The sequence below is a fragment of the Ammodytes marinus genome (genome assembly GCF_949987685.1).
Source record: "Ammodytes marinus genome assembly, chromosome: 1".
Lineage (NCBI taxonomy): Eukaryota > Metazoa > Chordata > Actinopteri > Uranoscopiformes > Ammodytidae > Ammodytes > Ammodytes marinus.
The window spans coordinates 2,978,924-2,994,890 of record NC_137230.1 but is presented as its reverse complement, the minus strand read 5'-3'; the positions used below and the strand labels follow the sequence as shown (position 1 = coordinate 2,994,890).

Genomic DNA, 15,967 nt, shown 5'->3' with positions numbered 1-15,967 from the left:
ACAGAGCCATCTACAGGAGCTGCCCAGTCATATCAAGAATGCACGTAGAAATGGTGTGTGTGTGTGTGTGTGTGTGTGTGTGTGTGTGTGTGCGTGCGTGCGTGCGTGCGTTTATGTGTGTTTGTCAGGGAGAGACTGTCATATAATCATGTAGCCTGAACATATATCTGTTCAGCTGAATGAAGGGAAGAAGGTGTAGCAGAAAGCAGGAGGAGAGTGAGTGTCTTTAAAGTGATGTTGTGGGAGAATGATCTGGGTCTAAGTGTTTGAAGCAGGTCCGCTGTACTCAATAATGGCTATTTCCCTGGTTACAATAACAATCTACAATCAAAGTTTTGATTCGTTTCCATTTGGATACAGACAGCTGTTGGCTTTCACACACACAGTGGCAGACCCGTGCATCTATACACATGACAATCATGTCCCATGCACACAGTTGTGTTCCACACATCAGTGCGAGAAAAGGAGATGGCAGCCTCACAAGAGCACGAAGAAGAGCTCCTTTGTACTCTGTTTCACATTTAGTGAAGGCTGTTCAAAAAAAAAGATGAGTGACGAAGCTTGTTAACAACGACTTACGTTTTATATAGGTGTGAACTTCTTCCCACTCCTTTTCGGACATGTAACCCAAATCATCAAGTGTATGGGTGTATGTAAAAGCAAGAGGCAAGCTGAAGGGTGCAATGTTATGATGAAATAAATAAATAAAAGTATGCTCCAGTTGTATGCCTACTGCATGCTATCTAGATTATTGTTATGATCAGCTGTAGTATGTAGAATAGTAAGAAGAAAGAGTATGAGATTTGGAAAGCAGGGTGCAAAGCAATAAGCAGAAAGAAAGAAAGGCATTTACCCAGTACGTTTCCTGCTGGCACCTCCTGCAGCTCCTCCAGCTCTCTGCCCATCAGCAGGTAGAGGTTCTCCATGGAACAACAGGCCAGGTGAGGAACCTCAGGGACACAGCCTGACGCACTGCAGCCCTCTGGGAGCTGACACACATCAGACAGGGCAGGAGCATTAGTAATGCATAACATGCACTAACCATGAATACCATTAACTAAGCATTCATTTCATTTATTAATGTACCCTTATGGTAAAGTGTTACCAATGTTCACATTTAACAGTAAACATTGGTATATCTATCTTATATTTCAATGTTACAACAGATGTTTCAACATAAAGACAAAGGAGTATTATGGAGCAGATAGTATAAAGCCTGTGTGTTTACCATGCTGAGGCCCAGGGCAGGGTCATACTTTGGTCCCAGGACAAAGACTTTCTGCCCTTTCCTGACCGTCCCGCTGTAGACCCGGGCAAACGCTATGAAGGTCTCCTTCTGCTCCTCTTCCTCCTTTGACTCTGTCAGGGTCAGACTCTCCATCTTAGCTGAACAGACAGAAACAAGACGGTGTTGAAGTGAAAGTTAAACCAAGCCCAAACCACAGCAAGTTCTACCAGCATCAAATGCGAAAGTGACAGAAAAATTTAGTTCACTGAGTAGCCACAAAGAGGTGGTGCCAAAATAGAGCAATTTCTCATCGACTCCCGTGTTAAATACACTGTGTTCCAAATTATTATGCAAATTGGAATTAAGTGTCATAAACATTTACATTTTTGTATTTAATTTTAAACTCATGGATGGTATCGTGTCTCAGGGCGCTTTGGATCATTGAAATCAATCTCAGACACCTGTGATAATCAGTTTGCTAAGTAAGCCCAATCAAAGGAAATCTACTTCACATTATTAAGCAGGACACAAGTTTCAAGCAATATGGGAAAGAAAAAGGATCTCTCTGCTGCCTAAAAGCGTCAAATAGTGCAATACCTTGGACAAGGTATGAAAACATTAGATATTTCACGAAAACTTAAGTGTGATCATCGTACTGTGAAGAGATTTGTGGCTGATTCAGAGCACAGACGGTTCGTTTGGATAAAGGTAATATGAGGAAGGTTTCTGCCAGACAAATTCATCGGAATAGGAGAGCAGCTGCTAAAATGCCATCACAAAGCAGCAGACAGGTATTTGAAGCTTCTGGTGCCTCTGGAGTCCCGCGAACCTCAAGGTGTAGGATCCAGAAGTTTGCAGTTGTGCATAAACCTATTATTCGGCCACCCCTAAACAATGATCACAAGCTGAAACAGTTGCAGTGGGCTCAGGAATACATGAAGACTCATCTTCAAACAGTCTTGTTTACTGATGAGTTCTGTGCAACCCTGAATGGTCGGATGGATGGATGGAGTAGTGGATGGTTGGTGAATGGCCACAATGTCCCAACAAGGCTGTGACGGCAGACAGGAGGTGGCGGAGTCATGTTTTGTGCTGGAATCATGGGGAGAGCTGGTTGGCACCTTCAGGGTCCCTGACTGTGTGAAAATGACCTCGGCAAAGTATGTAGAGTTTCTGACCACTTTCTTCCGTGGTACAAAAAGAAGGAAAGTGCCTTCCGTAGTAAAATCATCTTCATGAATGACAATGCACCATCTCATGCTGCAAAGAATACCTCTGTGTCATTGGCTGGTATGGGCATAAATGGAGAGAACCTCATGGTGTGGCCCCCATCTTCCCCTGACCTCAACCCTATTGAGAACCTTTGGAGCATCCTCAGGCAAAACATCTATGAGGTTGGGAGGCAGTTCACATCAAAACAGCAGCTATGGGAGGCTATTCTGGCATCCTGAAAAGATATTCAAGCAGAAACTCTCCAAAAACTCACAAGTTCAATGGATGCAAGAATTGTGAAGGTGATATCAAAGAAGGGGTGCTATGTTAACATGTAACTTGGCCTGTTAACTAGAGCTGCAACGATTAATCAATGAATCAATTATTAATCGATTATTAAAATAATCGCCAATTATTTTGATAAGCCGCACAAGCACAGGTCCCGAGCACACATCTTTCACCAGCCAAAGTGGAGGGTGGACTCAATAACTTACTTGCCTAAGACTACATTTACCCGAATTTGGAGAGTGTTAATGTAGAGCAATCTAAGCAGTGTTGTGCAGCACTCCTCTGTGTCTCAGACGGACAGCATCTGCTCATTAGCAAGCTGTCGCACTTGTGCGAGTGGAATTGTATTCATCATCGCACGTGATCAATTTCAGTTGCAAATGCGATCAAAACTGTTGCACTGTACAGCCCTGACATGCATCCTAGATATCATCCTAGATCCTAGTCATTAACGGGTAAAGATGTTTTTGATTGAAATAGCTTTTTATTTCACTAAATATGACCTCCACATTCTGCAAATTCAACAAATGACCGTTTTTAGTTGTTTACAACCTATAAAATGTTTTGAAACTCTGTTGTGCATAATAATTTAGAACAGTGCATTTGGAGTTTTTTATTTTTGAAAAAAATACTTTTATTATTTGTTTGTTTGTTCAATAAAATTCGAAATATACTCTAACGGTTGATGACTTGAAAATTATACTGACGGTGATTTGCATCGACTATTTAGGAAAATCTGGGAATATCTAATTTGCATTATAATTTGGAACGCAGTGGTAGGCCGTTTTCACAGCACTATTAAACCTATTTACGGCCTGGTCCAAAAAACCCTCAAGGGGCTGATTTTTTTTGGATTACGCTAGTTTTTAAACTATTGGATGTTAAAATTTATGAATAATTAGGGGCGCGATCTCTTGAGTGACAGCTAGCCGCTGGCCCTCACTTTGCTTCTGAGGTATACATCAGCTAGATGGGCGTATCTCCCTACCCCCGACGTCATATCAATGCCCTTTTTCGGTAAGAGGAAATTAGGCGGAGTAAAAATCTGACAAGATGGCGACGCGCATAGGCCAGAACGATTGGATGCAGTTGAATTAACTGAGGTCAGCCCGGATGCTACATCCATTTTATATACCAGCTATGAGTTAAACACAGGCAGCCGTCTTCATGTTCATACTCCACACACTGGACTATGGGTCTTTCCCTTATTCACTGAGCTTGACAAAAAGTGATTTGACAACAACCATTCCCTTAGCTCCCTGTCAAATTGAATGATGTTAGAAAACACCACAAACTGTCAACTGTTTGCTAACTCCATCCAAAAAAAGTGTTCTCCATTAAGTGGTTTGTGTTTAAAGAAAGGAGAAGACATGAAATGTGGAGCTGACCTGTGCTCAGTCCTGCAGACTGTCCTTCCTCTGCTGTCTGATCAGCTGCCATTCTGTCAGTATGTCTCTGCCTAGCCAGCTCCCTGCGCTGCGCAATCTCCTCCTGGGTCAAAGGCCTAAAGACACACACACACACACACACACACACACACACACACACACACACACACACACACACACACACACACACACACACACACACACACACACACACACACACACACACACACACACACACACACACACACACACACACACACACACACACACACACACACACACACACACACACACACACACACACACACACACACACACAAAATGCTTTACACTGAGCAGGAAACTGTCTTTAACCTGAACAGTGTCCTTAACATAAGCACAGATCAGTTTTGATCTGATCCAAAAGAAAAGGAGTAAAAAGGCATCACAACAGTGTCATTGTATTGGACATAGAATGTGTGGATGTCTGTCAACCCCTGAAACATTCTGAATGCTGCTCTGACCAGAAAACACTTCAATAAAATGGAATCAGTCAACTGTCTGGCAAACTTGTCATTCCCAATATAGGGACCTCAGGTTAATTCAATGAAATGTGTGCTTTTTGGGCATGATGTGCAGTCTATGTGTGTATGTACAGTAAATTGTGGTAGCATTTGTTGACATATGGGTGCTTGTAAAGCCTTCAGGATAATGTGTGAGTATAGCAACACAGCTGCTCATATTAGGCCGTTTCCACCTGGGATTATTGGCGTGTTTTTTGTGATCCGATCAGAAGTGGACAGCTCAGTCCGTGTGTTCACACTTAGCATTAACACATGTGTCTTTTTTGTCCACTTGTGATCTGATTACGTTTCCCCGCTCTGTATGTAAATCAACACGTATATAATTTCCGTTTGCATTGGTGTTTTTAACCGGTGGGGTTCAAACAAGTAAACATACAGGCGTATACAGTGCCACAGTTTTAATCGCATTTGCTATTAAAATGTATTACGTGCAAAGATAATTATAAGTCTAGGCTACTGTCTCATTTAGACAAAGAGGAGCGATGCACAACACTGGTTAGGGCGCTCCACATAAACACTCGCCAAATGCGGGTAAATAGTCTTAGGCGAGTAAGTTATTACGCCACTTCGGCTGGTGAAAGATGTGTGCTCGCTGGACGGCTTTTCTAACGAAGGCCTCTGATACACTCTCGTCACCACCACCAGTACACGGCTTTCTACACTCAACAAAAATATAAACGCAACACTTTTGTTTTTGCTCCCATTTTTCATGAGATGGACTTAAAGATCTACAATTCATTCCAGATACACAATATTACCATTTCTCTCAAACAATGTTCACAAATCTGTCTAAATGTGTGATAGTGAGCACTTCTGCTTTGCTGAGATAATCCATCCCACCTCACAGGTGTGCCACATCAAGATGCTGATCTGACATCATGATTAGTGCACAGGTGTGCCTTAGACTGTCCACAATAAAAGGCCACTCTGAAATGTGCATTTTTTTGCTTTATTGGGGGTTTGGGGATTCAGAACCAGTCAGTATCTGGTGTGACCACCATTTGCCTCATGCAGTGCAACACATCTTCTTCGCATAGAGTTCATCAGATTGTCAATTGTGGCCTGTGGAATGTTGGTCCACTCCTCTTCAATGGCTGTGCGAAGTTGCTGGATATTAGTGGGAAGTGGTGCACGCTAGAGGTGTGCACGTGTACACGTGTACACGAGTAACCGTTTAGTAAATCATAACCGTTTAGGAAAAATCAATAAACGAAAACCGTTTAAAAAAAAATATCTTCAAATTTTAAATGTTCTTTTTTTCAAAGTTTTTAAATACCTTCTGGAGACACGCATTTATTGATTTTACATCACTAATAAACTACTTGGGGAGGATAAAAGCTAGTCTGCCCAATCTGTCTGTCCCTCGGCGTGTGTGTGTGAGTGTGTGTATAATCGCAAACGCAAACACACACACACACACACACACACACACACACACACACACACACACACACACACACACACACACACACACACACACACACACACACACACACACACACACACACACACACACACACACACACACACACACACACACACACACACACACACACACACACACACACACACACACACACACACACACACACACACACACACACACACACACACACACACACACGGGGAGGCGCCGTTCTCGGGCTCGACTCACAGCCACGGAAGAGTGATGAAAGATAACCTAAAGATTAAAGTTACCCGGTTGACGTGAACTACGCGCGTAAGTAGCCCGAACTTTATAACACCAGTTCAACCTGCATAAACATGGACATGTAGAAAGCGATAGGCTATATTAATCAGGAAATTAATGAAACGCGATACTGACGGCGCACATGACAGGGGAACGCGTGTGTTTGTGTGTGCGCTCTAGGGATGGGCATAATTAATCGATGCTCGATAATTGCTCGTTAAGAAATGTGTCGATCAATTTATATTGTTATCGATCAAAAGGACGTTGTGTATACTGTGAGTCTTGAAGCGTTTAATTGAATATCACTATGTGGAAGAAATAACAACTCTAACCACCAGGGCGCGATGTTTTATTATTTCAAATGACAAAAACGGAACAGCCAAATGAGCGGCAGTTGACTTGTGACACAGCTCATTTAAAAACTTGCCAGCAAATCAAGATTAGCCTAAACATGAAGCGGTCCAAGCGAAGTGTTGCGTGGAACCACTTCGATTTAAAAAACGGAGACGTGCACTGTACACATTGTGATGCCGTGTACAAGTATAATTCCACGACGACTACTATGATGTATCACTTGACCAACGTACATCCGACCTTGTTGGCCGGCAGTTCATCCTCCTCTCAACCTACCATCACCTCGGTCCTAGCAAGGAGGAGCTGTGACTCACAGCGGGCAGATAAAATTACTAAAGGTATCTGTAAGTTCATTCAGACAGACATGCTGCCTATAAGTATAGTTGAAGGCAAAGGTTTTGGGAATCTGATTGATATAATGGAACCAGCATATCACATTCCATCACGGCGCACAGTCACCAGACTCATTGAATCGCAGTATGAAGAAAGAAAGGAGGAGTTGGTTAAAAAGTTGGCCACAGCCGAGAGTGTTGCTCTCACGACAGACTGCTGGACGGCTTTAACAGCTGAGAGCTATATTACCATCACCTGCCACTACATCGGCGATGACTGGGAAATGAACTCGGCTGTCCTGTTAACAGAAAGCCTGCCAGGCCGTCACACAGCGGACTGTCTCGCGGAGAAATTGAATGGGGCTGTGGAGCAGTGGGGAATTGAAGGCCGAGTAATCGCCTGCGTACATGATAACGCGGCCAATATAGTCGCTGCTAACCGTCCAACCAGAGTCAGCTGGGTTTCCGTTGCCTGCTTTGCCCACACCCTCCAGCTGGCCATAAATGACGGCTTTGCACTTTACCTGCATCGGGTAATCTCCGCGGCTGGCAAACTTGTTGGTCACTTTAACCACAGCACAGTTGCCAGCAAAGCGCTGCAAAAAAAACAAGAACAAATGGGTCTCCCAAGCCACCGGCTAATACAATCATGTAAAACACGTTGGAACTCAGTCTGTGAAATGTTCGATCGGCTGGTGGAGCAACGGTGGGCTGTTGCTGCTGTCCTGTCGGACCGCACCGTGACCAAGCTCCAGGACGCCAGGATCCTGGAGCTGAAAGATGAGCACTGGCAGCTGATGGAGGAAACGCAGCCTGTGCTGAGAGCACTAAAGTGTGCCACCACAGTCATGTCTGCGGAGAAGGACGTCTCCATCTCCAACACTTATCCCATCACCTTCGGCCTCATCAATGCGCATCTGCTGCGCAAAGAAGGAGACGGGCCCAAGGTTATCGAGTTCAAAACTAAAGTGCGGTCCTCCCTCAGCACCCGAATGAATGTAAGCTACATGTAGTTTAATTTCAATATGCCCAATAGCAAAAATGTTACGAGTAATAAGATTTACAACATAGCCTATACTTACATGCCTCTTATTGGATAGCCTAGATACGTTTTCCATTTAGCATTATAGATGCACAATTATTTCTGATTATTGATTTCTCCGCATCATTTATTTTCAGGTTCAGTCTGCTGAATTTGTATCATCGGCCCCCATGCTTTCAGCAATGCTGGACCCTCGTCACAAGCACCTGGGCTTTCTGACACCTGCACAGAGAGTACTTGCTAATGCGAAATTAGTTGAACTGGGAGAGGCAGTGGAGACAGGCCAGGAGGCTATCGAGCAGGCTGGTGGGCACGCGGCGGACGAAGGGAGCGCAAACACTGGAGCCGCCGCCGCCGCCACACAGGCTTCCGCTATGGCACTACTCCTCGGGGAGCAATACTCCACTATACTGGACACTGGCATTGACTCAGAGGTTAATAACTTTCTGAGGGATACCCCCCCACTCCTGGATTGCAACCCTACCGACTGGTGGAAAGTGAATGGAAGAAGGTTCCCCAGGCTGTCAAAGTTGGCGCGCCAATACCTCTGCATCCCCGCAACTTCGGTCCCGTCAGAGCGGGTGTTTTCTGCTGCTGGACTGACAGTTACAAGGCTGCGTTCGCGTCTGACCCCCGAGCATGTTAACATGCTTATATTCCTAAACAAAAATATGTAGGCTGGAGGTACTGTATGCTATGGACAGTGGGGACAGTCACCACCGTATGTAAGTCGCTCTTTTTTTTTCTTAATGTGTTGTCTCTCGCTCCGCTTTTCTTTCGGCTTGGTGCCTAAAAGAAAAGGCACCAAGCCTTGTTTTAGCCTTGTTGCTAAAAACTGTGACATTTTAGCAACAAGTTCAGCCTTATATATGTTCACTAAGGTATTGCTTTTAGATAGGCTAGTTCATGCAATTGTTTCTAAATGTGTGGCTCATCTTTTTGTTGCGAGCCTTTCCGAGCGCCGGCTGCACTAGGCATATATGTCGGCCTTTTTTTCCCCCTTTTTTCAAACAGTTATACAGTTTTATGCCCACTCTTACTGCCTTGTTTGATTATTGTTGGCCGATAGTAGGCTACTTATTGTAATTGGAATACAGATTTAGTCTTGTTGAAGCGTTTCCAAACCTTTAAGAGCGCCTGTAGGCGCATTGTTCGGCCGTTACAAGCGCCGCATAGGCCTATAACCTATAATGCCTGTAGGCTATTTATTATTTTAAAACTGTTAAACAGTTGTAGGTCTTCAAGTTAACTGTCTTGTATTATTGTTGGCCTAAACATTATTGTTGGAATAAAGATTGCATTGATAAAAACATGCTGCATTTTGTATTTTCTACCAACGGGAATTTTAATATAGCCTATAGAAAAAGTTAATGATTAATCGATAATTGCTCGATAATTCTAGCGATGATCGAGCAAGGAAATTTCTTAAAATGCCCATCCCTAGTGCGCTCGCCTACAGGACGGCGGGCGCACGAGGACAATGACGCCACGGTTAACCGTGTACACGAAAAAAATTCCGTCGTGTACACGGTTAGACATTTTTGTAAACGTTCACATCCCTAGTGCACGCTGTCGTATACGCCGGTCAAGCACATCCCAAACATGCTCAATGGGTGACATGTCCGGTGAGTATGCTGGCCATGCAAGAACTGGGACATTTTCAGCTTCCAAGAATTGTGTACAGATCCTTGCAACATGGGGCCGTGCATTATCTTGCTGAAACGTGAGGTGAGGTCTAAATGTGTGATAGTGAGCACTTCTGCTTTACTGAGATAATCCATCCCACCTCACAGGTGTGCCACATCAAGATGCTTGCATTTTACAAGTCCTGTTGAAGTCTTCGTTTATTCGTTTATTTACTCGATTATGAGTCTGCATGTACATGAGAAGCACTCACTGAGAAGGACTGACAATGCATCTGATTGTTTTGGGAAATATCATGGAAAAGTTCATTCACAAGTGAAACATTCATATATCCTAGATTCAGTGTAGATACATTGGAATATGTCAGTTCCTTATTTTGTTTAAATCAAAAATCCATTATCTTAAAATAGAAGTATATGACATAAAACCAATCAACAAAAAAATATTTAGAATACAGAAATGTGGACCTTCTGAAAAGAAGGTTTGTTTTAGATTGATTTCCCTTTATGTGTAATCATCTGTATGGGGGTTTCACTTATATCTTTAAACACGAGTAGCACCTGTATATCCAAGTCATTTCTGCCACTCATCTTCCAGCAACCTAATAGCTGTTAAAGCTCACATATTATGCACTTTGCTGTCAATTTTATATGGCCTAAGTAGTCCCTAATACTTATTGTTTTAGATGTTGCATGGACATAAAGTGTTTATCTACAACTTGGCACACTGCTGGTGTTGGCATGTGCTGTAGCGATGTCACAGGCTGTCGATCCCCAACACCAACAAAAGGCAGTAAAAGCTTATCACACAATTCTTAAATAATATTATCAATTATATCAATAAATAATAACGTTAGAATAATATCATTCCGTTGTCAATAGCAAAAAACAAACATGTATTTAGAGTTTCTACACATTTCCTAACCTATTTAGTTTTAAGATTTTCTTGCTCTTAGTGTGGAGAATATATGGATGGATTAAATCATTTGCAGGGTGCCAGCATTTACCAAAAATGTGTTCTACTTATTTGAAATGAAGATGGCCTAGTCCACATACTCAGGCAAGGAAAGGTTAGCTTACAGCAACAATAGCCACTAAACTAGTCTTATTAACAGTAACAGAATTAATTAGTTCCCAGACCTCAGCAATTAGGAGTGGAGTAAAAATAATCAAGTTGTTGTTTCACTTACAAACTAAGGCCAGCTGAAGTGCTTGTCAGAAGATTTCACGGAGCGGTTAACAGCTTCAGCACAATTGGGCAAATGCGGATGACTTTATAGTGCACAATTAGGCAAAGCGAAGAAGAAGAGCTCTCCACAGGCCAGCCCATTCAAACAACATCTGGACCAATGCTTTAACAGCTCCACAACAATAAATTCCATTCTATCTAAGCATCGGCGTTCAATGAGAAAAATGGCAACAGTGGCCATTGTCATGTCATCCTGGCCTTTTTAAATGCGTGGACGGCTCTGCTATACACCTCATTGGAGGAAGTTGCAGAATGTGTTTGCGAGCATCATAAATGGGCTTGAAGAGTCCAGATCATCTCTCTAGTAGTACGTGCTACTCCTTTGCTATAGTCATCACTGCTGCAATGTTGAGCCAAGCGATTGATGTTACAATACCTGACATTGCATATTGAAAAACTTACTGAATGGACAGCGCTTGTTATTTTGTCACATATCTTTGTTTTGGATGTTTAATATCTACATCTGTGTGTGCTATAGAATGGAGAATAGTCTTCGACCTTGGACACACATTTGGAGGTTCCTTTTAGTGAACAGGAAAGTTCCAGGAAGAGCTGAGTAAATAGACCTTGCACTTAAGATATTCATCACTGAACTTGATGCATGACAGCATTGTTATGTGTGACCGCCAGCTGATTGATCACACTGGGGAAGTGAGGATGTATTGTCAATTTGTGTGAAATTTCCCTTTAAAAATGTTCTGTTTCCACTACTGCTAGAGCAGTGGTGTGACACTAAATAGCTAAACAAATCAGTTGTGGTGCCGTGAGCGGTGTGTATGAAGGCAGGGCTCCAGACTAACCTTTTTTACTAGGAGCACTGGCGCCCCTAATTCTTAATTTTTAGGGGCGCGAGCAGAACATTTATGAGGCACACCTTAAATGGACCTGCAACGCATCTATTTACATGTTTCCCAATTTTAACTATATTAGGCCTATTGATATTGTATTAGCAGCATGTTTTGGACCACACTGACAACAGATGATACAGTTCATTGTGTTTTTGATTTTGCAACGCCATGTGAAATCCTTCAGACATTCCTTTAGGAAAAGGGATTTTTTTAACCATTTTCACCACAACCCCTTCTACACCTGATTTTTCCTCCTCTATCTCTGCTGACTCCTCTCTGTAAGGGTAAGGTAAAATAGTTATTGGCCCAAAAGTAACTAGTAGTAGCTAGATGACCTTATCAACTCATTTGCATAATATCCAATTCTGAAAGAGGCAAAATTAATAGAAAATGCTGACCAGGTAGTTTACAAATTAACTAGGCCAATTTACATATTTACAAACTCACTTTACACACTTTTTTTGTTGCCATATAACAACAAGCTAAGCTTTTTTATAGATATGCAGTGGCCTATTGAATGTGGACCTATAAAACAATTACGTGTTTAAAAACGTCACCTGGCAGCTCTTGCTCAGAGCGACACGGTGCTGTCTGTCTGCTGGCTGCTGCAGGTATCGCGGGGGGACTGCTATCAGACTGGCCGTCTGAGTGAGGGCTGTCAGCGGTGAGGAGTAGACAGAAGCCGTTGCTACTCTGCTTTGGTGAGCACGTTTTTCTTTTTAAAGTTGCAAGATATGTCTCTGGTCTTTAATAGCCTTATCGCTATGGAGGAAAGTCGGCAAATATAGCGGAAAAACTCGCAAGTTGGCAACAAGTTAAAGACTTGACGACAGCGGGATGAGAGTAGGTCACGTGATCCGCACAGTTGATAGTGTAACTGGTCACTCGCGGACTGTCCCTTCTCTCTCCCTCGCTCTTAAAACTAAACTAATAATAATAATAATGAAAACATTTAGGAGAATTTTCCAGTCGCACGCGTGCCCCTAGTTGTAAAGAACTACTCGCACTCGTCTCAAAACATGGTCGCAAAATGCGAGCATTTGGTGTCTCTCTCTCTCACACACACACACACACACACACACACACGCACACGCACACGCACACGCACACGCACACTCACCTCTGTCTGTTCTGAGGTAAGCTCTTGGTGTCCACAGCAAACATCTTTGATACGAAGACGATGACCGGGGCATTTTCGTCACTGGAGCACTGAAGAAAAGCTGGAAAAACAGCAAAGAGCAGGGGAAAAGAGTCACACACACACATCTGAAGTACAGTACACTTCCTCGGCCACGGCACACTTGGTAGAGGTGTACTCAGGCCACAGTACAGATGCTAAAGAGCCGTGCACAAGCACGCGTCGCGCGTAGACGGCAATCCTGACGTAAATTTATTAGGGATGCACATAGTCGGTTAAATGTCTAAGCTTGGACTTAGGTGTGGGCTAATACAAGAGGGAGGGAGCGATAAAAAGGTGAGAGCAACAGAAAGCAAAGCAAAAAGGTTTTCTTGACCGCTGCCTTAAGGCCCACTGTGTTTACTCTTGTTCATCAGCTGTTATAATGCTGCCTTTACGCACGGCGGGGGAGACGAACCCAAAACAACACACAGCAGGACTCGGCGGTCCGGTGATAAGGAAACGTTTAACAAGACACTTTATAAAGACACACTTAAAATAACATTCATTACGTTCACGCGCACAACGTGCATTTACACAAAACAATTGCTGAAGGATTCTCGTTGGTCTGGAATGTTTGCTGCAAAGTTGACTGGATGAAAATATTCAAAAACAATCATATAGCCCACAAGCAGCCTAAGCTCCAGTCCCAAACGCACACAAACGTGACGTAGGGAAGGAGCAATCGTGCCTAGGCCCAGATCTTTAGGAGCTGTGTGAGTACAGGCCAGCTGTGAAGAGGGGAGGGGGGGAATTGTAATGGAGTACAGTACAGGGCAACTTTGCCTAGTGTGAGTGCAGCCTTACTGTCACTATTAAACATAGCCGGGAGTTCTACTGTCGATATTTAAAATTTTGATTCCACCAAATAATCTTATTTATTTACAACTGAAACATATTAATCACTGCAGTTTTTGACCGATGAAGGCAGGGCTGTACAGTGCGACAGTTTTGATCGCATTTGCTACTGAAATTGATCACGTGCGATGATGAATACAAGTACACTCGCACGAGTGCTAATGAGCAGATGCTGTCTGTTTGAGACACAGAGGAGTGCTGCTCAACACTGCTTAGAGGGCTCTACATTAACACTCTCCAAATTCGGGTAAATGTAGTCTTAGGCAAGTAAGTTATTGAGTCCACCCTCCACTTTGGCTGGTGAAAGATGTGTGCTCGGGACCTGTGCTTGTGCAGCGATTCTAGCGTCTAAAGGCCAGGACACACCAGCCCGATAATCGCCGTCGTCAAAAAAAAAGACGAATCTGTTTGGTGTGTGCCGTGACGTCGGCCGACGTAGAGGTCGTCGGGCTTGTTTTGAGCCTGTCGGCCGCCGATTGAACATGTTCAATCGGCGGCCGACCGTCTTTCATTTGGAGCAATTTGATTGGTGGAGGGCTAGCGAATCAGTGAAGCCCGGAAGTGAGGCGGGTAGCACAAACAGCTAACAACAGCTAGCCATCGTTTTAATGTGTTTGTTCGTTTCGTTTTGAGAGTACTCACATGCATCAACCCTTGTTGACTGCTCGACACCATGCTCGACACTCTCTGCTAAAAATTGTGCTCTTATGGTCCATAAATATAAATACGTATTTCTATCTATGTTTATGCTCTAGAGCAGGGGTTCTCAAACTTTTGATAGCTGAGGGCCAATTTAGGAACCCAACATTGGACCGAGGGCCACCGAAGGAAAAAAAATTATAAAACTGAAATAATTTCAATGGCCAGCGTCTTTGCGTCTTTACAGTTTACATGTATTGGTCAGCATCCAATACTGTGTAATTAACACATTTAAAGTAATAAATGAAGGGCTAGGTCTCATTTCAACATTGGGGAACACACATTAAAAGCGGGGGTCTGGGGGTTGTCCCCCAGAAAAATTTGAGGTACGAACACTTCATTTTGTGCATTTTGGTTAATTTTTATGCAGTAATTTGTGTCTTCTGTATTTATTTATGGTGGAAATGTTAAGGAAAAGACAACTCGCTCCCATTGACACACATCTAATGGAATATAAATCAAGGCACTGAGGCATTCTGTATTGCATTCAAATATTTGTTCTACTTTATTGTTCAAAACTTTCTACACATTGAAAACGTATCACCTTTTGGAGTGTTTTTTTGTAGGACTCACTACTCATGATGCAGCAGCAGAGTTAACTATTATGACACTATACATTGGAAATAAACAGGGTGGGCTATCAGCAGTCAACTAGGCAGATAGTTCCATGGCTATCAGCAGCTAGCTAACGTTAGTTTGTTAGCTAAACTTTAGGCAAAAGAGTTAGAAACCAGATAATGTTAGCATCCATCCTTAGACACTTGACCTAATCTAATTCACCTTGAATGTGAGAAAGTGCATCGTATTGGGCTTGACAAGCTCACTATCTAACAACTTACATTGGGAGCACTACACTGCCTGCTGCACTGCGGGAGGCTGACCAGCCGTCTGCAACGAGAGGCAGAGGCCAGCCGAACTTCGCAAGTTTAATAAGTGGGGAATGAATACAAACAATTAGGAGGGATATTTAAGTGTTTCGACCCCTGTACTGTTTTTTACTGTTACGGGGGACGCATCCCCTCCGTGCGTTTCAATAAAAAAAAATAAAAAAAAAATAAAAAAAAAATATGATAATTTTTTTTTTTTTTTTTTTTAATAATTCATAATTCAATGCGGGCCGCCAGATATGCTTCGGCCCGCGTGCCGCACTTTGAGAACCACTGCTCTAGAGAGATGTCCAATCATTTCCGGCTTTCGTATTTTTTCGGGCCACAATACAGATTAGCGCCGCCTGCTGTTGTGGAGACATTACGTCCCGCGAGCGTACGGAAAATAAACAGTCGTCTCGGTGTGTTCTTTGGCCGCGACGGGAAGACTGGAGCTTCCTGAAACGGCCGACTCCATTTTTTGCGTAGTCGGAACATGTCGGACTGGTGTGTCCTGGCCTTAATACACT

At 43.2% G+C, this 15,967-nt stretch overlaps 1 protein-coding gene across 1 annotated transcript in view; it reads right to left on the bottom strand.

Annotated features, from left to right (window-relative positions):
- efl1 (elongation factor like GTPase 1) overlaps window positions 1-15,967 on the bottom strand; it is a 96,753-nt gene that overhangs the window by 64,783 nt on the left and 16,003 nt on the right. The window contains exons 12-15 of the mRNA XM_080034230.1: window positions 12,958-13,057; window positions 4,117-4,232; window positions 1,229-1,386; window positions 854-989 (exon numbers count right to left, since the gene is read on the bottom strand). Of these exons, the coding sequence (XP_079890356.1) occupies window positions 854-989; window positions 1,229-1,386; window positions 4,117-4,232; window positions 12,958-13,057 (510 nt within the window). The remainder of the gene's footprint in view (window positions 1-853; window positions 990-1,228; window positions 1,387-4,116; window positions 4,233-12,957; window positions 13,058-15,967) is intronic.